General features: G+C 35.1%; 1 protein-coding gene across 1 annotated transcript in view; it reads left to right on the top strand.

The window, feature by feature from the left end:
• Window positions 1-26,579, top strand: part of IL1RAPL2 (interleukin 1 receptor accessory protein like 2) — a 608,417-nt gene that overhangs the window by 264,063 nt on the left and 317,775 nt on the right. The window contains exon 4 of the mRNA XM_015597835.1: window positions 16,771-16,845. Coding sequence (XP_015453321.1) covers window positions 16,771-16,845 — 75 coding nt within the window. The remainder of the gene's footprint in view (window positions 1-16,770; window positions 16,846-26,579) is intronic.

The following is a 26,579-nucleotide window of genomic DNA, read 5'->3' as shown; positions in this document are numbered from 1 at the left end:
TATATTATTATAGATACTTTTTAAGCTTATAGAGAAATATGCAATCCTCTTAACAAGGCAGAAGCTAGCCATGTAATTTTTAGATCTGGATCTGTATACACAAGTACTGAGATGGCTCAAGGTATTGGAAAATTTAATTTTTGAAGTGAATGAAATTTGCTTTGGTGATCCTGGTTACTCTGTCTCTCCACTACTCCTACTTATTCCCTTCAGTTCCTCCACTCTTGTTTTTTTTTTCCACCTTTCTATCCTTGTCATACCTATTCTTAGTTATACGTTGCATTGGATTCCAACTCTAGAGATAGATACAACTTAATGTTCTCTTTAATTAGCAAAATAATAATAACTGCTACCATTTATTGAGAACTAACTGTGAGTCAGGTCTCTACTTTGCACTTTAGAAGCATACTTATAACAATCCTAAAAAGTGGGTAATGTTACCATCAACAGTTATGCATGTATTAAGGAAATGGAATCTCAAAGAAATTAAGAAATATGACCAAGGTTACACAGTAAGTGTCAGAGCCAGGATTCAAACTCAGGTATTCTTAACCCAGACCCTTTGTTTTCAACAGCAACACTATAGAGTTTATGACCTAGATAATGGGTGGCAGATGTTTTGTTTTGTTTTTTTTTCAAAAATTGAAAGAGGCTTTTCTTATAAAATCATAGCATATAAGCAGCCATCTGTTCTAAATTAGGGTGAGAACAACCTGATGCTAATGAACCTCACAAATATTTCCAAGGTCTGGATACATGTAAGACAGGCAGAGATGAGGAGTTTTTGCTGTCTTAGGACCTAAAATTCCCTCCCCAAGAACTAGGCAGTGTCTTTTTCTTCTTTTGTGCTCTCTGAGACTAAATGGGTATATGCTAGTGAGGTCCAATTGTCAAGCTCATGCTAAAGTATTGTTGGGGCATTGGCCCATAGACAAAGATCCTAAAGGCCTGGGTTTCATTCAGACATATAACTAACTCATCAGGCAAAAAGCAGAGCAGTAAACACTAACTTAATGGGGCAAGATCAACCTGCAGTATTTTCACTAGTTTGTAAACCTAGGTAACCACCTCAACAGAATAGTTTTCTGAAGAGCCTTTAGTCTCTCACAAATGATCTGAGTACTTCTCAACTAAAGACACTCTTTAGAGAAAGTGCATGTTTGCTGTAGAAACATCCAATGTCACCAGATCAATTAGGTATAAGGCCAGCAGAGCTTTGAGTTTCCATTTGTACTGTAATGTTCTGCAGAGAAACATTAGCCCAGATCAGGGTTTGATGGGGTAGAGAGGAGAAAATTCAAACCCTCAGATGAATTAGAACACATCTGGAAGATGCTTTATTTAATCCAGTACAGAGTAGTCTATAGTGAGGAATGATAAAGAGTGACTACCAGGTCAAAGCATTAGCCTTTCTTATGGTATTTATGACTGCTTATTCAGAGTTTTAGTTTCTCTTTTGAGGCACTGGGCTCAATCTCTTGACAAAATCATATCAGGAGATGAGTGATAATAACATTTGAGGAGATGTATATCCTATCAGAAAATATGGGGGCATCTTTAAAGTTCCATAGTTAGTGGGGAAGTTTGTAAGGTTGATTCAAAAAGACAAAGCACTAGGTTTTGAGAGATTTCTTACTTTGAAAAATTTTGAGATTTCATCTCATTTTTTGGAGACAGGAATCCTTGCCTTATTAACCTCTCAGTTGGACATAATGAGATAATAATTGAAAGGAGAAAGTGCTTTGTAAATTTAGCTTATTTTTCTCTCTTTTCTTTGATTATTCTGCATTCAATATTCACATCTTGAAATCACCCAGCCTAAATTTTCTCCTTGGAACTGTGAACAGTCATAATTGACTTCATTTGAATATCAATTTTAACATCTTTGGTCATCAACTTATATTTGATTATTTAAGTTAGTGCTCATTATGGTTACAAAGACAAGAGACAGGCTTGGAAAACTCCCAGAGGGAAGCTGTCACATGGGAAATAAATCACGATTTCTAAGGGACAAGTTGCGACTTCAATAATGAAAATGAATGCAAAATGACTTTATTGTCAGGTATTGTACTAATAGGATTGAGTTCATTTGGAATATTATTACTTATTCATCCTAGAGTGATTCAGGGGGGAAGAGCCCGGCTTTAAAGTTAGACAGACAGGGATTAGCCACTTTTGCTAGCTGTGTTACCTTGGTCAAGTTAATCAACCTCTCTGAACCTTAATTTCCTCAACAATAAAATAGGAATAATAGTATTACTCATCTCATAGAAATGTTGAAAGGATTAAATGAAACTAAGAGACTATATAAAAGTGTGGAGGAATTAAGATTTAAATCCTATTTCTAGAGTGACATCAGACATAGCAGAGTGAGAGATGTCCCCAGATCTCTCACCTTGAAACAATAGGCTGAACATCTAAACTCAACAAAAACACCTAAGTTGCACACAAGCATGTCTAAGCAAGGGATGTCTAAGAGCTACCATAGGTCAGAACCGCGGGAGTTGGGTGGTAGACGGGGAGAAACAAAGAAGGTGCCTCTATCAGCTGGATCTCCCTGTGGGAGGAGTGGGAGGGGAGAAGGTGCAGCAGGTTCCCTGAACAGCCCTGGCTGAGAGAGCTGTGAGCTCCATGCAGCCGCAGTGCCCAGGGATCAGGGCAAAAAGGAGAGAAGTGGAGACAGCAGAGAAGCGGCAGTGGCAGAGAAGCAACAGTTGATTACTACCAGCTGCAGTTGCAAAACGCCACAACGGCCACCCCCCAAATCAGACGGCACCTGCCTCCATATCCTCCAAGACTGAAAACTGCAAAGCCCCAGGGGAATCTGAACAAATGTTACTGAAACTGTCAACAACACTGACAGGGACAGAGACTGAAGGTAGCAAGTGTGATTTAATATCTATTAGGGAAAAAAGGCATTATTAATACTATATAACGCAGGGATCCAAGAGGCTTAGACGTCACCTACTGGAAACCAAGAGAAAAATGCTTTATTAGCAACAAGCTAAAGAAAAACCTTTATATAATAAAACTTCTTTCTGGAAAAAAAGCAAATCACACTTCCATTAATGCCCATGCAGAGAAATAGTCCATTAAACACCATGAACAACCAAGGTGACAAGGCATCTCAGAAAGAAAGAGAAAAAATTCCAGAAAATAAGCGTACAGACATAGAAATATGTAACTTAAATGACAGAAAATTCAGGACGGTACTTCTGAAAAAGCTCATTGAGATCCACAATAATTCATATCAACAATTCCAGGAACTGAAAAAAGAAAACAACTAGAACAGCAGAATGAGTTTTTTAAGAAGGAGGTCGAAACCATAAAAAAGAACCAAATATAACCTCTGTAGATGAAGAATACATTGAAAGAGATGAAAAATGAAATAGAAAACTTGGGAAATAAATTTGAAAAAATGGAGGAAAAGATCAGTGATATCGAAGACAGAAACTGAGAAATAAATTAGAAGGAAGAAGAAGAAACGGAAGAATAAAAAATGACAGAGAAATACAAGAACTAGCTGATACCATCAGGAAAGGAAACCTAAGAATAATGAGCATTCTCAAAGAGGAGGAAAAGAAGCAAGGATTAGAAAACATTTACAGACAAGTAGTTGATGAGAATTTCCCAAATCTAAAGAATGAACTAGAGCTTGGAATTCAAGAAGTCAACAGGACATCCAATTATCTCAATCCAAAAAGGCATTCTCCAAGGCACATCATATTTATCAAAAATCAATGACAGTGAAAGAATTCTCAGGGCAGCCTGTTAAGAACAGGTTATTATAAGCTTAAGGGATAAGCCGAAGTTTGCTATTGCAAGACAGTAATGAATGTCCAGCATACATAGAGACAAACTGAGACAACAATAACAGAAAAGCAAAGGACTCAAAGATCCAAATTCACAAAGGGGAATGGAGATGAGGCACATGCAAAAGAAATGATATTTTAAGCAAATGGCATTCAGAGAAAAGCAGGAGTAGCAGTACTAATATCAGATAAAATAGACTTTGAAATAAAAAAGGTACAAAAAGATAGTAAGGGACACATCATAATGATAAAGGGAATCATACACCAAGAAGACATAACACTTATTAATATCTATGCTGCCAATTAGGGAACCTCAAAACATATAAAGCAATTATTAGCAGAAATAAAGGGAGAAACATTCCAAAACACTATCATAATAGGGGACCTAAATACTCCACAGTTGGTTATGGACAGTTCATCCAAACAGAAAATCAATAAGGAAATAACATCCTTAAATGACACATCAGACCAACAGGACAGAATTTACAAATCCCTGGCTAGACTCACTAAAGAAAAAAGAGAAAGGACACAAATAAACAAAATCAGGGATGGAAGTGAATAAATTACAACAAACACTACAGAAATACAAAGTATCCTAAGGAATACTATGAAAAAAAAAATAGATAGCACCAAATTGAATAATCTAGAGGAAATGGACAAGTACTTAAAAAGATACAACCTTTGTAGGCTGAATCAGAACAGAAATTCCAAATAGACTGATCAGCAGTATGGAAATGGAAACAATTATCAAAAACCTACCAAAAAGTAAAAGTCCAGAACCAGATGGCTTCACCAGTGAATTCTACCAAACATTCAAAGAGGATTTAATACTTATTCTCCTCAAACTCTTTCACAAAATCAAAGGTCAGGCAATATTTCCTAATACATTTTATGAAGCCAATATTACTTGATACCAGAGCCGGACAAAAGTACCAGAAGTAAAATTTCTCTCTCTCTCTCTCTCTCTCATACACACACATATGGAAATAGGATATATGTTGAATAAAAAAGAAACAGTCTAAAATCAGAAAACAAGAAAGAGGGCTACAGTGTACAGTAGTTGTACACTGTAGCCCTCATGAGCTCAAATTCAAAAGTCAAATAGACTTAAGTTGAATCCTGGACCCATAACGTATTTATCAGCAATATCACTTTAGGCAAGTCTCTTAATCTCATTGAGTCTCAATTTTTTCATCTGTCAAATGTTGATAATATTAAGACCTACTTTGTACATTGTTGTGGGGATTTAATGAGAGAATGAATGTAAAGAGCTTGGCATGGAATGCGTGTTTAAGCAATGTTAGCCATAGTGCAGCAGCAAGAATATTGAACTTTAATTCAGGAAACGTTGGTTTTGGTCTTCTTTATCACTAATTTGCAATATAGTGTTCAGCCAATCTCTATCTTTTCTGTCTTTCAGTTCCTTCATTTGTCAAAATAGCCAGATGAGTTAGACAAATAAGAAATTGTCTAGCTCTAAAATTATATATCCTTGAATATCTTCATATATTCTTAGGCATCATTATCTGTGCCAAATTTCTACAATTTGAGAGATCAGTAACCACAGAACCAAAAAAGGATCTTGATTCAAGTTAAAAATTGATTCATGTCATGAAGATGTGGTGTGTGTGTGTGTGTGTATATATATATATATATATTTCAACCATGACAGAGAAAAAATTCCTTCCATTTGTGACAACATGGGTGGACTTTGAGGGCATTATGCTAAGTGAAATAAGTCAGACAGAAATAAATACTTCATGATATCACTTATTTTTGGAATCTAGAGTAAGTTGAACTTATGGAAACAGAGAGTTGCATGGTGGTTGCCAGAGTTTGGGGTGTAGGGGAAATGGGAAAATATTGGTCAAAGGGTACAAACTTCCAGTTTGAAGATGAATAGGTTCTGTGGATCTAATAATACACAGCATCATGATTGTGGTTAACAATACTGTATGTTCTTGAAAGCTGCTTAGAGAGTAAGACCTTAAATGTTCTCACCACACAAAAAAAAAAAAAAGGAATAGTAATTATGTGACCTGATGGAGATGTTAATTAACACTATGGTGGTGATCATATTGCAATACATAAATATATCAAATCGATACGTTGCACACCATAAACTTACACAATGTTATATGTCAATTATATCTCAGAAAGCTGGAAAATTTTTAAATTGCTCTATCTTTTATTTTTAAACTCTTGTATTTATTTTAGTGCTTACTGCATCCCAAGTTCTATATGGAACCCAGAAATATACTATCTTGTATAATTTCTCTGATAGTAATCACATTTGGAATGCATTAGACATAAACAAGGTAAGGGTCCAGGGAGTACTATTTTAGAGACAGAAAGCAAAATCTTACTTGAAGGGAAAAAGACAAAGTGAAGAAAAAGCATGCTATGTGAAGAGAAAAAAATTTATCATCACAACTCAGTTTAAGTTTTCATTTTCCCCAAGGTAGTTTTCTTTTCAAGTTCAAAAAAGTTGTTTTATGTCTGGGTAGATTTGTGCTGAATAAACATGTTTCTCTCCTTAGAAGGGCCCCGTGTCAAATGGTATTGAGAAGAAATTGTCCTGCCTTTATGGTCAAGCTTTCCTAAAGCTCTTGCATTGCTCAAAATTCAAATATTAGTGGAAATAAATTTGGAATCTAGAGGAAAGGGCACCTCAGGGCAACTTTAAAGCAGCCCAGACAATTCATTGCTTGCAAGGCACATCCACTGAATTACAAGGCAAGACACTTTGAGCAAGATACCCAGAGTACTTGCTATGGGGACTCTGAGCCAAGGGCAATGGCTAGGTAGATTACCCAGCACTTCCCTGGTAACTTAGCATCTACCTGTTAAAGGATCACTTATTCATTGAAAGAAAATTCCTGAGTTTAAGTTCTATGCTAAATAAAGGCAAATATTTGCAATGGCTTTAAAAGATGATGGGAGTATTTTTAATGCAACTAGAATGTGTTCATTTTAAAAACATTTAATCCTAGCAATATAACTTCCTATCTGTTTGACTCTGTGGTTCTCAATACTTTTACCTTCCAAATACACATCTGAGGAATATGAGCCATCACTATCAGTTAATAGTGACTTACTAAAGAAATTATTCCTAATGTGGGTAGGGATGTATAGGAAATGCATATCAAAATGTTTGAAGGTTGAGCCACCAATAGTTTCAAAACAAATCTTGAAATAACACTGGGAATCACCAGTTTTATTTTTTCCTGAACCCATCACAGCCTTTCTATTATAGCCGGAACACCTAGAGAATACATATTAACTTTGGATGGAGTTAATAAGCAAAAAACAGGAAGTCTGCCGCTTCTTGTTTTTTTTTCCACTATTTTTCCTCCAGATTTATTGAAGTATAATATAGACAATTAGTTGCTCATATTTACATTGTAAAATTCAATGAGTATTTTTTTTCAATTATAGTTGGCATACAATAATATATTAGTTTTAGTTTTATAACATACTGATTAGAGATCTATATAACTCATGATGTGGTCACCCCACTAAATCAAGTACCCCTCTTCCCCTTTACATATTTTTTTACAGCATTGTTGATTATTTTCCTTATGCTACACTTTATATCTCCATGACAGTTTTATATCTATGTATTTAGGCTTCTTAATCCTTTTGCCCTTTTCGCTGTTCCCGCAATCCCCACTCCCATTTAGTAGTCCTCAAATATTCTCTGTATCTATGAATTTGTTTCCATTTTTGTTGTTATTGTTTATTTTGTTCTTTAGATTCCACATGTACCTGAAATCATGTGGTATTTGTCTTTCTCTATCTGACTTACTATATTCAGCACAATACCGTCTAGGTCCATCAAGGCAATATCTTTTTCCATTTCCTTCTTTTTAGTCTGTGTGTGTCTTTAAATCTGAAGTGAGTCTCTTGTAAGCAGCTTATCTAGGGGTCTTGTTTTCTTATCCATTCAACCACTCTATCTTTTGGTTGGATCACTTAATTCTTTTTCATTTGAAGTACTTGTTAAATATGTAGTTGTCACCATCGTTCTTCCTCTTTTTGATACATGTTTTTTACTTCTTAAAGAAGTCTCTCCCGGGGGTGGCTCCAGAGTGTAGTGGTTAGCACATCTGCTTTGCATGCAGAAGGTCCTGGGTTTGCGCCCAGGTGGAACCATGGACCATAACCCAGGTACACCAGGCCCCAAGTGCATGCCACAAGTGTGTGGGAGGGGACACCCCACCTTCAGATATCCAGCCCTTCAGAGATCAAGCTCTTAAGGGGAAATGGCAACATCCACGGGCCAGGGGTGGAAGTGGGAGAGGGAGAAATTAAAGAGGGGAAAAAAAAGAAATCCCTTCAACAATTCTTGTAACATTGGCTTGGTGTTGATGAATTCCTTTAGCTCATTTTTGTCTGGAGAGTTCTTTATCTGTCCTTCAATTCTAAATCATAGCTTTGCTGGACAAAGAATTCTTGATTGTAGATCCTGAGTTTTCAACACTTTGAATATGTTGTGGCAAGCCCTTCTGTCCTGCAAAGTTTCTTTTGAGAAATCCACTGCCAGTCTTATGGAAACTCCCTTGTAGGTAACTAGTTGTTTTCTCTTGCTGCATTTAAGATTCTCTCTTTGTCTTTAACCTTTGGCATTTTAATTATGATGTGTCTTGATGTGGGCCTCTTTGGGTTCATATTTTAGGGGACTTTCTGAGCTTCCTGGGGTTGTATGTCTATTTCCTTCACCAGATAAGGGAAGTGTTCTATCATTATTTCTTCAAATATATATTCAACTTCTTGTTCTCCCTCATATCCATGTCATAGGGATATTGTTACCCTTAATTTTTTTTTCAATAGGCTCCCTAAATTATATTCTTGGTTACTTTTTTCTTGCCATTCTGATTGGATGTCCTTAGCTTCTCCATCTTCTATGTAGGTGTTTCGATCCTCTTCTTCCTCCACTCTGTTGTTTCCTTCTAATATACTCTCCATCTCAAATAATGTATTCTTCATTTCTGACTGGTTACCTTTTATAATTTCAATTTCCATTTTTATGTTTTTTATCTCTTTGTTAAAGTTTTCTCTGAGTTCATCTATACTTCCTTTAATTTCATTGATCATCTTTATAACCAGTGTTTTGAACTCTGCGTCTGAGAGATTACTTGACTCCATTTTTCCTTGATCTATGTTGTGTTCTTTCATATGGTTCCTGCTTCTTTGTCTTCCCATTTTGACTACCTTTCTGTGTCTGTTTCTATGTACTAATCAAACATCTTATTAGTGTGGCTTTGTGAAATAGGTATTCAGCAGCATGGTCCTGAGAGGAGTTCAGCTGCAGGCCAAGTGTAGCCACAGCCAAGCCACAGATACTGTACTTATAGTTGCCTCAAGAAGCCACGCCTGAAACCAAGGTCATCTGACACCAGTGTGAGTTTTGGCACTGCTCAGCAACTGTCACAGGACTCGCTGAGGACATAACTGAATGTGGCTTGGGTAGGTCCACAAGTTGGGGGAGATGGAATTTCAGGGAATCCTCTGTTATCCAATTTGATGATGTCTCAGCTATGGCGGTGTTGTGTCCACATGTTGGAAGTGGGTAGGGCTCAACAGAGGAACAGTGGATACTGTTATCACTTCTGCCTGGGAGAAAGCCTCATCTTCAGCCCTCATTCCAAAAACTCATTGTCCCCCTGTAAGTACCTGGTGCCCCCCACCCCCAGCAGCCAACCCAGCACCAATGCTCAGAGCGAGCAGGTCCATCACCATGAAAGTCCGGTCGTGGACACAGCCCCTTTAAGAGGCATCTGTAGCTGTCAGCTGAAGCTGCTGTAGCCTCTGTCTCACTCAGCCTCTTGGGACCAGGCAGCCTCACATCTTCCCCACCTCCTACCTCCAACCATTGCAGGGTGATTTCTTATTTCTCTCCCTCGTTGTGGGGCTTTTATTCATCTAGATCCCCAGGTGGCTCTGCTTGCTGTTTGTTCCATGTTTCCGTCAATTTTAATGTGGTCACAAGAAGGGATAAATAAAGAAGCTTCTATTATCTACGCCATTCTGCCCAGGCCCCCTGCCACTTCCTATTTTAAATAAGGCAGACAATATTAGAATTTTGGTGGAAAAATATTAATAAGAAATTAATTTCTATAACATTTACTTGATGGCGGTAATAACAGGCTGAAGTGACAACAAGGCTTGACTTTTAATGAATTGATGTTTTGTTTTGTTTTTTTTTTAATTTAAAATATGCCCGGACTATCGTTTCTAAGATGTTGCTAAGAAGTAGAGGAATCGCTCATAATAATACTGGTTGGAATCCTGAAGAAAATAGCCTTGTTTTCACCAACTTCTGTTGAAGGCCACCCTGTTTGTTGGCTAACACCAATGTGAAAACAAGAGTTTAAGGAAGGGTCTTGGGCCTAATGTGTGCCTGCTACTTAACCCTTTTCTAAGGAGTAAAGCTTATCATTCCACATTTAGAGAAACTCTCGAAAGCAACCAGACTTAGAAAAGAAGGTACAGATGTCTTAAGTTCATAATAACCTTTAAATCATAGAAACTTCTTTGTAGTATGTTTTGATTAGAGAGAAACAAACCTGGGTGCCTAAAAGCTGGCTAGAGAAGAAACTTTATTGAAGTAAAGTGTGCAAAATGATGAAGCTTATAATAAATGAAACACATATTCAAGAGTGGTCCTGTTTCGGTTCATAGGTTTACAGGATTAAAAATGATGTTAAATAATTATGTTTATTTTGTATTTTTCCAAGATGATTATCTAAATTAAGGGACTCTCAAACTACTAATCTTAGAAATGAAAGATTTATAATATATAGGACTTCAGATTCACTAAGTGAACAGTAAAATATGTGCATCATTATTCAGAATTCTAAATTCTATTAGTTAATTCAGAAAGATATTTATTTCCAAAAAATAATACTGCTTATGATGTCTCCAGAGCTCAGTAATTTCTGGATTCATTCTGTGTTCAGTTTATGAAATCTTGAAACTAGTCAACTATGTTGGCTAAACTTGGCTAATCTCTCTTTATAGTTACTGGAAACCTTAAAGGATATTAACAAAATCCCCTGTCTCTCTCTTGATCTATTTTTTTTTTTTTAGTAAGGACCTCCATTTTATTTTCCCACATTAAGACTATTCCCAAGTCTTCTTCCCAAAGATCTTCAATTCCCTTATAACATCAGACAGCCTAAATTCCTTGCAGGACAGTGGTTCTCAACCAGGGCCGATTTTGCTCACCAGGGAACATTTGCCAATGTCTGGAGAAAATTGTGGTTGTCACAATTGGGGGAGAGAACTACTGGCATTTAGTGAGTAAAGGACAGGGATGCTGCTGAACATCCTACATTGCACAGGACAGTCGCCTACAACAGAGAAATGTCTGCCACTGAAAGTTAATAGTACTGAGGTTGAGAAGTCCTGCTTTAGGGCATCCTTCTTTTTCCTCAGGGTGTGCACACAGCCTTGGCTAGGCTGGAGTTCAAAACTTGTCCATTCAGCCTCTCTTTCTTGGGATTGTGAACCTCAATCAAAGTGACACAAGGACAAAGAACAAGACAGAGAGAAAAACAGTTAAAAATGCAAAACCAGTTATAATTAATTCAATCCAATAGAATTGAATGGGATCAAGATGAAATTATTGTGTAGTCCCTTTTGCCTGTACATCTAGACCTGGCCTGGTTTCTTTTCTGTCTCTAAACTTAGTTCCCCAGACATCCTGTCCATCCTTGAACTATTCTTCTGATACATTCCCTTTTTGCTTAAATTAGCAAGAGTTTCTTTCTGTTCATTATAACCTAAGAACTACATGGGAATCACCTGTTTTTAAAGAAAGACTACCATGGTAAAGTTGATTTGGAGATTGTCATTTGTTCCACAGTGTCAGACACGATCTTAGTTATTGGTTTATATGAGGCATGACCCTTGTCTTCCTGGAGCTTATAAATCTAGTCAGGGAGAATAGACATACCCATATAAGGTGAAACTTAATTTGTATTTAAAGCAATGTATGCTATGAACCAAATGAGTTGTCCAAGGAAGTAGTAAATGTTTTAGGATTTCGAAGAGAGGAAAGATTAGCTTAGGCTTTTATTAGGGAAGGATTTCTGGAGGATGTATCATTTAACCTGGCTTTTGGACAATAGATAGGACCTGAAATGGTGAAAAGGAAGGGTGTGTCTTAGGCATTGCAGGCATGGTGAAATCAGATAGAACTAAGTTCAGATCTCAGATTTACTAGTCAAAAGTTGCTTGACTTTGGGAAAGTTATCTATAAAAGGTAATGTAAAATGACTTATAACAGTGCCTAGCACACAGCAGATATTAAATAAATGCTAACTATAGTAACTATTATTATTTGTTTCCAAGCTTAGGGAGGGTGTTTAAGTCAAGATGCAGAATTAGAAATTAATGCAATGTGTTATGGGGCAAATTAAGGAAGTAGCTTGGCTATAGCATTGATAAAGTAGAAGAAGAGTGGGTAAAGAGGAAGGAAGGTTTTTTTTAAGGTTATATTGTGGCTGCCTTTGTGTTTCCAGCTGACAGATTCAGATTTTATCCTGTTGTAAATGTAGGAGACATTGGTAGCTTTTGAATGGTTAAATGTTGTGATGAAAATAGTGATTTTGAAATGTGATTTCAATGTTTTTGTGTTGAATGGATTTGGAGGTTTCCATTTCATTGACTTTAACATACACATTCCATAATGGTTTCATTCACAGAAATTGATGGTTTGCTTTATGATCCTAAGCATATGGGTTCATATACTTTGCATCAAGCTGTCTTTCTACTCCCTCTCACTTGGCTCTCTGGCAAGTCGAATTAAACAGACAAATCAACAACAACAACAAAATAATGAAACTTGTAATAACAGTTTGTAATACTTATGCAATATAGTTAAATAAACTGATTTTATTCAATCAGACAACTAATTCTACTGATTTATTATACTAAGTTCATGGAAATTGACCAATAATTTCAGTCAGACCAATTGATCTGGTTGTACAGGGAGATACAATCTTTGTCGGCAATAGAAAAAAAAAAGTTTATTTGGATATTCTCTTCAGGAAAGTTAGTGTCAAACCCATAAAACCTAGCTTTAGGAAAAAGCAGGCAGTAACAGTAATCGCTTCACTAGATCATTAAGACTAGTGTCATGTTATACTCAGTAGAGCAATGATATTTAAGTATAATTAAACATAAACAGCTACAGAGGAAAATGCAGGGGAGGAATTGTGGAGCGAAACATAGTATGAAAGTGCATCCCTTGCTCCCATTCTTTCAATCAAAACATGAAGCTTGAGCAGCAAATTCAAAGACTAGCTCAGACCCCAATTAGTCCCTCTAGAGGTCTAGGATAAGTTTTCTAATATAATTGTCAATCTCTACTCTGTTGTTCAGAGGACCTGATATTGACAGTCCTCCCCTTCATTTTCCAAACAGTAATTTGGATCAGATCTTAAAAGAAAAGAAAGAAAGAAGCTTGCCTTCCCATGGTAGTTTGTGCCTTAGCTAATCCGCAAATGCTATGGTTATGCTGGACACTGATAAATTTGTCTCTGGGATGGTGGTCAGGATCCAAGTGGACAACTGCACTTGCTGCTTTATTATCACAAACGTTTTGAACCTCTTGGCAATTCCTAGGCCTAGAAATGATATGGGAATTTAATGAGGCTCCACTCCTATATATCCCACTGGGATGTGTTAGGGTAAGTCCAAGTTGATCTTCTTTCATTCATGGGTTTAAAAAAAAAATACATGTGTGGAATGTCCTATAAGGAATCATGTTGCAGACACAAAGCCATTCTCATTGGCCTAGGAACCTTAGCTTAGTGTATAGTCAAAGAGGCTAAAAACATTGATTCAGTACTGAGCGTTTTCACCTGTCTCCTACTTCCAACTTATATCTGTTTTCCTATCCATTCTGCTAATGGGGGCATTTTGTCACAGGGGGCATCGAATAAGACAATGGAAGCTTTATTTAATTTCATCTCTATATTGGCCATAATTGTAACTATATTCCTTACCTCCCAAGGTCATTGTGTATATCACGTGAGTTTATGTATTTGAAAGCACTTTGAAAATTATGATCCACCTATACATGTAAGGAACTTAAATTATCATTAATATTAATAAATGTCATTTCAGTAATTGACATTTAACAATAATAAAATCAGGGTAAATATATCCATAATCCATGACAAGAGGTAAGAATAGGGAACAAGAATGACTCCCAATTCATATCCTGATGAAAGTAGGACAAAATATTCATTGCTGAACATGAAATACATTACTTATAATTGCTTCCCACCTATCCATTTTAATTAATTGATTCGGAGGCAAGGCACATTTGAAAATAAAACTAAGAATAGCCTTTTTATCAAGCTAAGTGTCTATAATATGGATGTGTGAGGCAAATTGACAATAATTCTACAAAGAAACTGAAACTTTTTAGAAATAAAATGTAGACAGCTGAATTTAATTTAATTTTCATTTTATTTATGTTTTAAATACACCTAGTTCCTCTCCTCAGAGGAAATCACTGTTACTAGTTTCATATGTATTCATTCAGAAATATTCCATACTTACACAAATAAATTTATATATGCATACACATGCACACACATGCACACACATATATAATATATAAAGTATATAAATATATAAGCTATATATTTATGTATTTTATTCAAAGGATGGTATATTGTACACCCTGTTTAGAACCTTGCTTTTTCATTGAAGAGTATATCTTGGAGATATTTTCATAATCGATGTATAGATTTACCTAATTCTTTCAAGTAGTTGCATAATAATATGTCATTTTATGAAAGTACCATAATATTATTTAACCAGTCTCCAACTGGTGAATATTTGGTTGTTTCCAGTATTTTGCTATATTAACAAACAGGATTTTCAATTCAAATATTTAAATTTTGTTTAAAGTATATCCCTTATGTTTCAAATAATATTTAAATATCAGATCATTAAGAGTAACTGAAATGTTTACAAAATGAAAACTATAGATAATATATTTGTATATTTGTCTATTATGCCAAAATTAGCTTAGTTAGAAAACTATATTGTTTGTTTCCATAAGGACAAGATGCATTGTAGGCCATCAATAAAGATTTGTTGGAAAACAGAGTATTTCACTAAAATTTTCCCATTTCAATCAATTTGGATATCAGGAAGATGAAGTTAATGTTATGTAAATTTCTTTAATAAGAATTTCTGGAGCATCAACAACTATTTTGGAAATCTCACCCAATTTATATATTTTCCTAACTTTTCCTGACACGTGGTCAGCTTTCTTTCTCTTTCTCTTCTAAACTTCCTTGCAAATATGAGATGAACTTTTCTCATGTCAGCAGGGAATTCTTAAGCCAGTCAATTAAAGATGGTTTAATGATTCTCTTATATGCCCAGCTCTATTCTATCTCCTGTGAATTACAAAGACATATAAAACATTTCCCTTTAATAAGTATGAGTTCAGTCGGATAGTTGAAGCAAGACATAAATCTGGGAACAATTAAACAGAATTCAGATTATAAATAATAGCTTGATATAAGGTTTGCCATAAAGCATTTTATATCTTCGTGACAAGTGCTCTCAAATTTCTTTCTTCCAAGTGCCTTTCCTTTTTTTCTTTTTCCCACGCTCCATAACTTTGACTCCTTATCCCCCCCACTGTAGCATTGTTACAGCATCCTCTTAGCTGGTTTTGCTTTCCCCAGCCTATCCTGTACATCAAGCCAATCATCTTTAGATAGCACTTCTCTTGAGTTTTCTGTTGTTGTTGTTCCAAGAATCTAGAATGTCCTTCTAGTTTACTATATCATGTCCAAATTCCCCTGCAGATTTCTCAGGATCCTTCAGAACTGAACTCTTTCTTATCTATCTAGTTTCATTTCCAGTTACTCCATATCATGAGCAATTTGCCCTGTACCCTACCCCACCAAACTCCTTATAGCCAGATCATTTTCCTCTAGCCACACTATGCTTGCTAAGTTCTACCTCTGTTCCTCATTTGTGTTGATAACTTTTCTTTCATTTATTCTTCTTTATTCTCTGCCTTTCCAAATCTTCTCCATTCCTTAAGGTCTATGAGGAGACCCATTTTTCTCCATAAAACTTTCCTCAATCCTGCCAACCAATACTGACCTTTCTTTTTGCCATTCCTTTACCACATACGGACTTACAGCTCAAATGATACAATTTTTCATTGCATTGTAGTCTTTGTTCTATTACCTCTTTATAAATTTATTTTTTTTATTTTTCAATGACAGTTGACATACAATATTAGTTTTATGTGTACAACATAGTTATTAGACATTGATATCACTTATGAAGTGATAATCATGATAAATCTAGGTAAACATCTTTATTTTAATGTGCTCATTCTGTGTTCATAGTCCTAGAGCTTATATTTACTTCCTCCTCCCTTAGCACTTAGCATAGGATTTGGTGGACAAAGGATGCTCTATCAGCATTTTTGATCAATTATCCTAATGAAAGTACAAGTGCTTTATTATATTGTTTTGTATGATGAGGTAGAGAGTAAGGGATGATTCAGAGGCATAAAAATTTCAATCCACCTGAAATGTCCATTAGGGTTCACTAAGAATATATAGAGGTATGGAGATTTAATATTTATCTGATTGTACTTTTAAAAATCTATATTTCTTTACATTAACAAGCTTATAAAAACCACTCAACATAGTCTACATGTTTGATTTTGTTGGAAAGTGTAGCTGTCGAAATGACCTATTTACTGTGATCAATGATGCTCTAAATATGCTTGGGAAATAGATATTGTATGGATAGAGTAACAACTCAAGTAGGAATACTGTCTAATAAATGTTTACACTCTATCAAGTCTACAAGCATTAAATATTACCCATGATAAAATCTTTCTTAACCTGTAATTTATTTCAATTTTTCCATTACCTTCTTTCATTTTCTCTTCTAGCTTTACTCACAGACAAGCCTCCCAAGCCATTGTTCCCCATGGAGAATCAGCCAAGTGTTATAGATGTCCAGCTGGGTAAGTCCCCTTCTGGGAATAATATATCCTAAATTTGCTCTGTTAACAGATGAGGAAAATTGCATGAACCAAGAAAAGTTTATTGCCACTGTTATTACATGTGAATCAATTTGCGTCTACTCATTTATAACCGTGGAGTCCAGTGCAATAGCAGTTTAAGGAAATGAGTTTGTATTGCATCAAAGAATAGTGATGCTAATTGGTTACACTGGGTATTAAGTGTGCCGTAGGACAGAGGTTTTTAACTTTGTGATTGATAGATTCGTGAATGTCATGCATTGATGACTGGTACAGAAAACTTCATGTTTGTCAGCCATTTTTTTTTAATTTAGGGAGCATGAACTCTTGGAGAACAAGCACTTTTTTAAAAATAAAGAGCTCCTCAGTAAGCCTTTAAACTGGTTTGATAATATTATTTCCAATGATACAATCCATGGCTATTTAAAAGTTGTTTTTATGGTGAGATCCTGAATATTTATGAATCATATGGTGTTGGGAAAAGTAAAAAGTTGATTTGTGAGTACTATCATCTTTTTATAGTCTCAAATACACAAGGTATTGAGCCTTCTTTTTGTGTCCCCTACCACTAATCCTTAGATTTCAAGAACTATAAGATTGAAACTCAGAGGCCTGCCAATATATCTTTCAAATCATGGCCTTTAAGTCATGTACTTAAATATGAATGAGCTTTCATCTATCGTGTTTCATTCTCTTCAATTCTAAGAAAGTCTTCAATTCTCAGTAAGAGAACTGAGTAAATAAAGCTGGAAATGTATTAGATTTATTTTGGGCATGTGATTTACTCAAATATGTGACGGTGGTGGTACCTACTAATTATATAACCAGAACAGATGAGTTGGCCCCAGTATTTCACTCATTTTGGAGGTTTGGGGCTCAACTTTTGATCTTTCCAATTCTCTTGAATTATTAGAGGCTTATTGCTATCTGAAAACAGGTGAGAGAAAATTACATTCCTAAGAGCTTGTTTATTTTTCTAAAATGTAATATATTACATTGTAGTTAATGCAGCCTAGCAGTGTGAGTACCAAAGTTAAATATTTTAAAACAAAAAGAAGAAAAAATAATAAACATGTTGTCAAGAGTGGGCTGTGGGAATGGTGAATATTCTGTAGACAATGTTGAAGTATTAGACTATGGCTCTCCCCTTACCACTTGTATTATTTTGCACTCATTACATTTTGTTAAAAGCAAACCTAGATGTGTTGGCACATGCCCTCAGTAATTTTATTTACATCTTTCAATCCACTCTGGGATAAAAATACCTCAAGGATACTCTGGTTTGCCAGGGGTTACATGAAGCTATAAAATGATCTTGTACCATTTGTTTTCATGGAGATTCAAGTGCACAAGTTGCTTTTATATGAAAACATATATTAAGGAGTAGAAATCAAAATTCACACTATTTCGAATAAAATATGAGTAAACTTTGTGTTCATGCCTCTGTGTAATTACTTCTTCATTCTCCTCTGCCATTAGGCAAACCAACAAAAAAGTCTGAGCAGTAATTCTCTAAAGCAAGGAGACAGACCCTTGTAGGGAGTACATTTAATTCAGATGCACTAGCTGTAACACATGTATGTGCTATTCAGGACGTCTCTAAGATGTGCTTCATATGAATGTGTATTTCAACATAGGTATATATGCCAAAATAACCCACTACCAACACCACCTACTAAAGTAATTTGCTTCCAATGTACATTAGATGCAAGGCTTAACTTTATCAGTTTTTAATTTGTAACACCACTTGGAAACAACTTTATTGACAGAAAAGTGGAGACCTGCCCATTTTTCATCCCAGAATGGCTGTTTCCTTAAGATGCTAAAGCAACCATGTCATTCAGAGAAAGAAAAACAAAATCAGTTAAACCAGATCTTTGGCATTTCAAAAAGAAAAACAAAATCAGTTAAACCAGATCTTTGACTGGTTGATTTTAAGTGACTAACTTTTCCACAAATTTATTTAAAACGATTTATTTACAACTAAAAATGATTTTGTAACTTACTCTTATGCCTCAATAGTAAGGTGATATTAGGAACACTGTAAATGTCAAATTGTTCTTCATTGTCAGTGGGAGCTTTGCAGTCAGAATGATGAGGGTTTGGAAACGCCAAAGATAAAAAAGAGATAAAAAAGGTAATTGGAGCAATTAGAGGATCCTGTCTATATGTGGAAAGCTTTCAGAATTCAGTAAGATTATGAAATCTTCTGGAAATTATTTTCCTTATTTTTTCAAACTTATTAAGCACATTCAGATTTAGACATACTCTAACAAGAACTAAAACTAGTACTACCCAAAAACACAACAATACAATCCAAATGGTGAAGCACATGTCACAGTTCAGTTTTTCCAAATCCCAATACTTAAAAACTGAGACAACATTGTGGTAGATTTAAAGTTGCCTACAGATTTTTTTTTTTGCCACTCCTACCATTTAAATATAATTTCTCATTCCTCTCTCCTTGAAACTTGGATAGCCTTAGGTACATGTTTGACCAATAGAGTATGACATAAGTGATATTCTGGGATTTTGGAGGCTAGGCCAAAAGAAACCTTGCAACTTCTGTTTGGGTATCTTTGTCTGCTCTGAAACTACCATGCTGTGAGAAGCTCAAGCTACTTGGAGAGGCCCTAGAGGATGAAAAACCATGTGGAGAATGAGAAGCCAATGAGCGCCAAAGCACCAGATATATAAGTGAAGAGGCCATCTTGGAAGTGGTTCCTACAGCAACAACTGCCTTGGCTTATGTCATGTAGTTCAGAAACAAATCTCAAAATTTATTATTTTAATGTATTTATTTTAATTAGTTTCAAGTATATAGTATATTGGTTAGACATCTTTATAGTTCATAAAACGATCCCCCCAATTGCTCCCTCTCTTCCCTGACCCTCCACCTAGCCAACGTATTCATGCTAATTGCATTCCCTATGCCATGCTCCCCATTCCAGTGACCATCCATCAGCTACTAATTTGTACTTCTGCTCTTTATCTGTCCTTCAACTCTAAATGATAGCTTTGCTGGATAAATTATTTTTGGTCGTAGATCCTTGTCTTCATGAAGTCCCATATTTTGTGCCCAGCCCCTCTGTCTTGGATAGCTTCTTTTCAGAAACCAGCTGCAAGTCTCATGCATGTTCCCTTGTAGGTTACTATCTGTTTTCCTCTTGCTGCTTTTAATATTCTTTTTTGTATTTAACCTTTGGTATTTTAATTATGATGTGTCTTGCTGTGGGCCTCTTTGGATCCTAGATTTTTGGAATTCTCTGAGCTTCCTGAGGTTTATGTCCATTTCCTTCACCAGGTTAAGAAAGCTTTCCATCATTATTTCTTCCAACAGCTGTTCAACATCTTGATTTTCTTCAGTTACGCCAATCAGATGGATATTTGTACCCTTAAAAATGTCCTTTATGCTCCTTAAATTATTTTTATAATCTTGACTTCTTTTTTCATGCCATTCTGATTGAGTGTCCTTGGCTTTCCCATCCTCTAGATAGTGCATTTGATCCTTTTATTTATTCACTTTGTTTATTCCTTTGTTTATTCCATTTAATATATTTCTTATCTCAGATAATGTGTTCTTCATTTCGGACTGGTTCCCTTTTATAATTTCCATTTCCATTTTCATGTTTTTTAACCTCTTTGTTGAAGTTCTCACTGAATTTAACCAAAAAAATAATAATAATAATCATTGAGCATCTTTATAACCAGTGTTTTGAACTCTGCATCTGTTAGATTACTTGACTCCATTATATCTGTTCTATTCTCTAATATGGTTTCTGCTTCTTTGTCTTCCTATTTTGGCTGATTTTCCATGTCTGCTTCTATGTACTAAGCAAAGTTCCTAAGTCTCCTGGTCTTATTAACGTGGATTTGTGAAGTAGGTGTCCAGTGGCACAGTCCTGAGAGGGGTTCAACTGCAGGCCAAATTTAGCCCAAGCCTCTGCCCCTCTGGGGCCACTTGTTAAGATTCAGCAAGCAGTCCACAGATGCTGTGCTTATAGTTGCCTCAAAAGGCCACACCAGAAACTGAGGCCAGCTGCCTCCAGTGTGAGTCTAGGTGCTGCTCAGCAAGGAAACCTGACTCGCTGAGGATATACCTGGATGTTCCTTGGCTGTGTGGCCGCGGGTTGAGGGAGGCAGGGTTTCAGGGAATTCTCTGGGTGGAGCGACCTCTGTTATCTAGTTTGATGACTTTACGGCTATGTCCGGTGCACTGGTAAGGGGGAGGGCTCCACAGGGAATAATGGATACCGCCGGCACTTCTGTACAGGCGAGTATTGCCCTGGCCCTCACTCCAACAATGTCTCCCTATAAGTCTCTGGTGCCTCCTGAGCACAGCCAAATCGGCACTAGTCCTCAGAGCAAGCAGGTCCTGCACCATGAAAATCCACTCCCAGATTCAGCCCCTGTAAGAGGCATCTGATGCTTCTGCTGCTGCAGGCTCCCTCTCACTCAGCTGCTCGAGACCGAGCAGCCCCCAGTCCTCACCCTGTCCTACCTTCTGCCGTAGCAGGGTGCTTTCTTGGATTTCTCCCTAGTTGTATGGCTTGTTCATCTAGATCCCAGACAATTTTTCCTTGCTGATGCTCCTTGTTTCCATCACAACTTTGATTTGGTCACCAGAGGTATAAACAGAGCCTCTATCATCTATGCCATTTTGGTTGCCCCCACAAAAATGTATAATTTTTGACTCAGTCTTTCCACATATTGAATTTTACTGGTGTTGCCTTTGAAAGGGTTTTCAAATTCTTCTTCAGTGAGCTTCACTTTGTTAGATATTCGGACATGAGCGATCTCAAATTTCTGACACACAAAAAAATGAGTGAAATAAAATAGTTGCCATTTGTCACAGAGTTAGTAGTAGTTTGTTAAGCAACAATAGATAACCAGAACAACCATTAATTAATTTTCTCTAGAAATGGAATTTCTCCGAATTCCATTTTCCCCATGGACAAGAATCTCATGTGGGCATTTTATGCAAAATGAGAAATATTGTGGGAAATACTTAACTACTAGCTTCAAGGTAGTTTTAGAAAATATGGTCTGGAATAATTGTTCATATGTTTGAGGGTTACACTTTGTTCTCAGTTCTGAATATTTCTAAAATCAATACGGTAAATGAAAAATTTTAGTAGAAATTGACCACCATTTACTTTTTAGTTCATGAAGTAGACATTGGTACAGATATTTTGTCTCTAGAGGAAAATAAACATCTTGACTTTCTTATAGTGTAATCCATTAGTCATCCACAAGGTTCTAGAAATTTACATACTTTTTGCTGACGTAGTAATGACAGTTTGGTTGTTGCTAAATTGTGTTCACTTTGTAATGCTGAAAAAAGATTAATCTTAACCAAATAATCATATATTTTGAGATAACAAACATGTTCTTAACAAATAATCTGAAAACTATTGCTCTCACAATGCAAGCCTATTCAGCCATAGCTGCCTGTGGTAATGTATGAAGTATAAATACAAAAGCGAGTTACAAAACACACACAAAAATCTAATTTGGTCCTGTGATCTTCCATTTCTTTTCTCTCTCTGAAGGTAAATTTAGCTTTTAATAAAATAAATAAACCTTTACTCTACCAGGGCTAATTCTTTTTTTGGCAGATGGAAAGAAATATATTTTCAATAATTTTTAAGAAAAATAACACAATATTACAGTATATTAATTTATATTGCACTTTAATAGCAAAGTAATAAAACATCATAAGGACATGTGCACCAGTTGAAATGTATCGACGCGCAGAAGACCCTTCTTTGTACACTGCTTTTTTTATAGAACCCAAATGCATGCTTTACAAACTATACCAGACTCCCAGAAGTTTTGAAACAGCCATGAACAAAGGTGGATGAAATGATTGGATATCTAATTTCCATTAAAGTTGAATTTGGAAATGTGTTCTAATCTCAATGGTGATGATAACTTTCTTCTTGGATGTTTTTAAGACATTCAAAAAGGTGTCGGTGTTTTTTAAGACATTGAAGAAGCCAGTCAGTGTTATGCAGAAAGTAAACATAAACATTGTTTATTTTCTCTTTTTTTGTCAAAGAGTCAAAAAGAAGTTTTGAGGTCCTAAAGCATATCAATAATAAAAAAAAAACTTAGACCAGTGAAATAATCCAAGCTAATTAAATACCTCAGTTGCTTCAAAAAGCCAGATTGTTTATCTTTAGATGAATCTGATTCAGTATAAAAATTTCCTTTATTTCACTTCTATCCTCATTCAGAATTTATTTTATTTTTACAGGCTATTCAAATTCTTTTTTCATGACTGTGTTAGGTGCTACTGGATCAAATTTTTTATTGTATATAAGAAGTGTTAATCTTTGTCAGAAATTGATTTCACCAGCATATTACTTTCTACTGAAAATTATATTAGACCACTGTAAGAGGTTCTATAAGAGAATAAAGCAAAATATAATATTTAATACAATATTCAGGATTAGAATACAAAAATAAATGAATAAATAAATAACTAAATAAATCCCAAATTAGGAAATTAGTTGTTCAATCAAATCTATCTTTTAAAAACTTTTTCTAAAAAAAAAAATTTTGTTGAGTTCATAGCGGATAGGAAACACTGTCTTAGAACATTGTCATATGGGGGTGAATAAATGAGGTCCTAAAGTGGTCTCAGTCTAGTGGGGAAGACAGATGTGTAAGCAGAATTACAATGCAATATGATAAATTCCAAAACAGAGATGGGGAAAGAGAGTTTTTTGCTTTTTTGTGACAAGACCTCATAAATTAACAGTTCTATACTTTGCTTTCATTCAGTATAAGTGCATATCTCTGTAACTTCAATCCAAGTACTATATTTATTTTGAAATAATTAAAAATTGCTAAAGATAAAACTTTTTGAAATAATTGTCCACCATTTGCTTCAATATGGCAAATACTAAAAGTAGAAACTTATGATACCCTTGAGTCTCTTCAGTTTAGTAAAATTAGTCAACTCTTTCTAAAATCATAGAACAAAGAATTCAAAGCCAGTCACCAACCAATTGAGCTAAAAATGTCAAAACAGAATTAAAATAAGTCAATCATGTTATTCATGAGATATTCATAATCAACTTGCAACATTACAGAAAAATCTTTAGTAAACTGTTAACATTGTCTTTTTATTCTTAAGTGTCTCAAAACAAGGATAACTGAGTTATAAAAACTGGGACAAATTATGTAAACAAGTTTCAATCTCAAACATTAATACAGGAGCCAACTCTTAGGGAAAAAGCTTGGCCCAGATTTTCTAAAGTTGTAAGTAATGCAAATGTTGTACATTCTGGGAAATAGAATGGTTTGTAGTTTGAGGCAGCCTATGCTAAGCATGTACATGTTATCTTGCACAAAAAGTAAATCCTTTGGAAAGAAACCACTAACCCTATAATATCTACAAGGAAAAGTGAATACTGCCATGGTACAGGACCAATGATGCATGCCAAGAATGCTGAGTGAACTCATGATACCTTTCTTCTTCCTCTCCAAAATTTTCACTAATTCAAGATTAAATGAAAGTTTTCAAGGCATTACTTGAAGCTAACAGAGTACGAAGGGTATAGAAAAACAAAAAAAAAAATCAACAAAATCCTTTTCTACTACCATTATACATACATTGTGTGTACTATCGTGGCTTAAGCTAATGAAATGATCATGTATTGCTCTAAGGTTTGTGTTATTTTTATTATAGTATAATGAATATGATAACATTATATAGGCCCAAAATTATATCCTCAAAAAAGCTATGTCTTATAGGAAAATTCTAAAATAATAATAATAAACAACTATATTATATATAACTATATAAATAAGTTATTATTATTTAACAATGGCTCTACTACTACTAATAGTTATTGTTATATTTAATATTATTTAGTAATAGCTCTACTACTAATAGTTATTGTCATAACAACATTTAGTATTATTAATAGCTCTAGTACTACTAATAAGAGTTATTATTAGTAGTTGTAATAGTAACAGTAAAGCTATAAATTATTAATTGCTTACCAGGTACTAGACACTATACTAAGTAATTTATTTGGATAATCTTATTAAATTTTCCCAATAACTTTATGAGATAAACACAGCTATTTGTTTCATTGTTAAGAGAATTATCGAGATATTATTTATATACCATACAATTGACCCACTTAAATCATACATTTCAGTGGTTTTAAGTATATTCACAGAGCTGTATAGCCATCACTACAATCAATTTCAGAACATTTTAGCATTCAATAAGAAACTCCATACCCATTAGCAGTCATGTCTCAGCCCCCCACCTCCATTCTCACCTCCAGGTCCAAACCACCACTAATCAATTTTCTGTGTCTATAGTTTTGCCTACACTGGACATTTAATATAAATGAAATCATACAACATGTGATCTTTATGATTGGCTTCTTACACTTAGCATATTGTTCTCAAGTTTCAAACATGTAGCTTATATCCGTAATTCATCCCTTTTTATTGTCAAGTCATATGCCATTGTATGACTATACCATATTTCATTTATCTATTAATCAGTCGAATAACACTTTGGTTGTTTCTACTCTTTGATTATTATAAATAATGCTGCTATAAACCGTCATGTACAAATTTTTGTGTAGACATATGTTATCATTTCTTTTATGTATATACCTATCAGTAAAATTATTTGGCCACTTGGTTATCTATATTTTACCTTCTGAGGGACTTCTAGATGGTTTTCCAAAGCAGCTACACCATTTCACATTCCCAGCAAAAATGCGCAAGCATTCAATTTCTCCAAATACTTGCCAACACTTCTTGTTTCTCATAAAAAAAAAAAAAAGTTATCCTAATGTGTATGTAATGGTATTTCATGGTGATTTTGACTTGTATTTCTCTAATAGCTAAATATGTTGAGAATCTTGGGGGAGGGGGGCTTATTTGCAATTTGTATGCCTTCTTTAGAGAAAGAAATGTGTATGGCCCATTTTTTTTAAATGAGGGATTTGGGCTCAGTCAGAGAATATATCAATATTAGGTTTCAAGCAAGGTGGGAAGGTCAAAAGCTGAGAAGCCATAAGAAATTAGCTAACCAATGGATACTGAAAGATCAAAGGTAGTGAGTTTAGACCTGTAAGAGCTGGCACTTGATTCTCACAAGAGAAAGGTGTTGTCACTGTGGACATAGTCCCTAAAGTAGAAAGTTAGAAAGAACTAGGGCTCAGAGTGATGCAGAGGAGAACACACCCAGCAGTTAAGAGAAGTTTCGACACCTTAGGTGAGAAAGGGGGCTCCATTAAAAAAGATGGAGGACAAACTTGCCCTGGGACCAATTCCAATAGAAACAGTCTAGTCTTTATCAATATCTGAATTTTGAAAATTGAATTAATAATGTATGCATCAAATGCACAAATACACCTTGATTTTCTTTACAAATGCAGCATCAATCCAGGAGGTTCTGTATATTGAAAAATAGCATATGCTTTATTTTTTAATTAATTAATTTTTTAAATTAATTATTTTATAGTGACATTGGTTAACAAAATCTGGAAAGATTCAACTGTATATTTTAACAGTATATGTGTGTGTGTGTGTATATACATATATATGTATACATATATACATATATATGTATATATATGTGTGTGTGTGTGTGTGTGTGTGTATATGTATAATGGTAAGAAAAAATGTAAAGGAAATAAAACAGTTGGTTAAGAAATCATAAGTAAATAGGAGGG

This window comes from Pteropus alecto, unplaced genomic scaffold, assembly GCF_000325575.1.
Source record: "Pteropus alecto unplaced genomic scaffold, ASM32557v1 scaffold150, whole genome shotgun sequence".
Lineage (NCBI taxonomy): Eukaryota > Metazoa > Chordata > Mammalia > Chiroptera > Pteropodidae > Pteropus > Pteropus alecto.
Note: the sequence above shows the minus strand (reverse complement) of the source record. Positions and strands in the feature narration are given on the sequence as shown.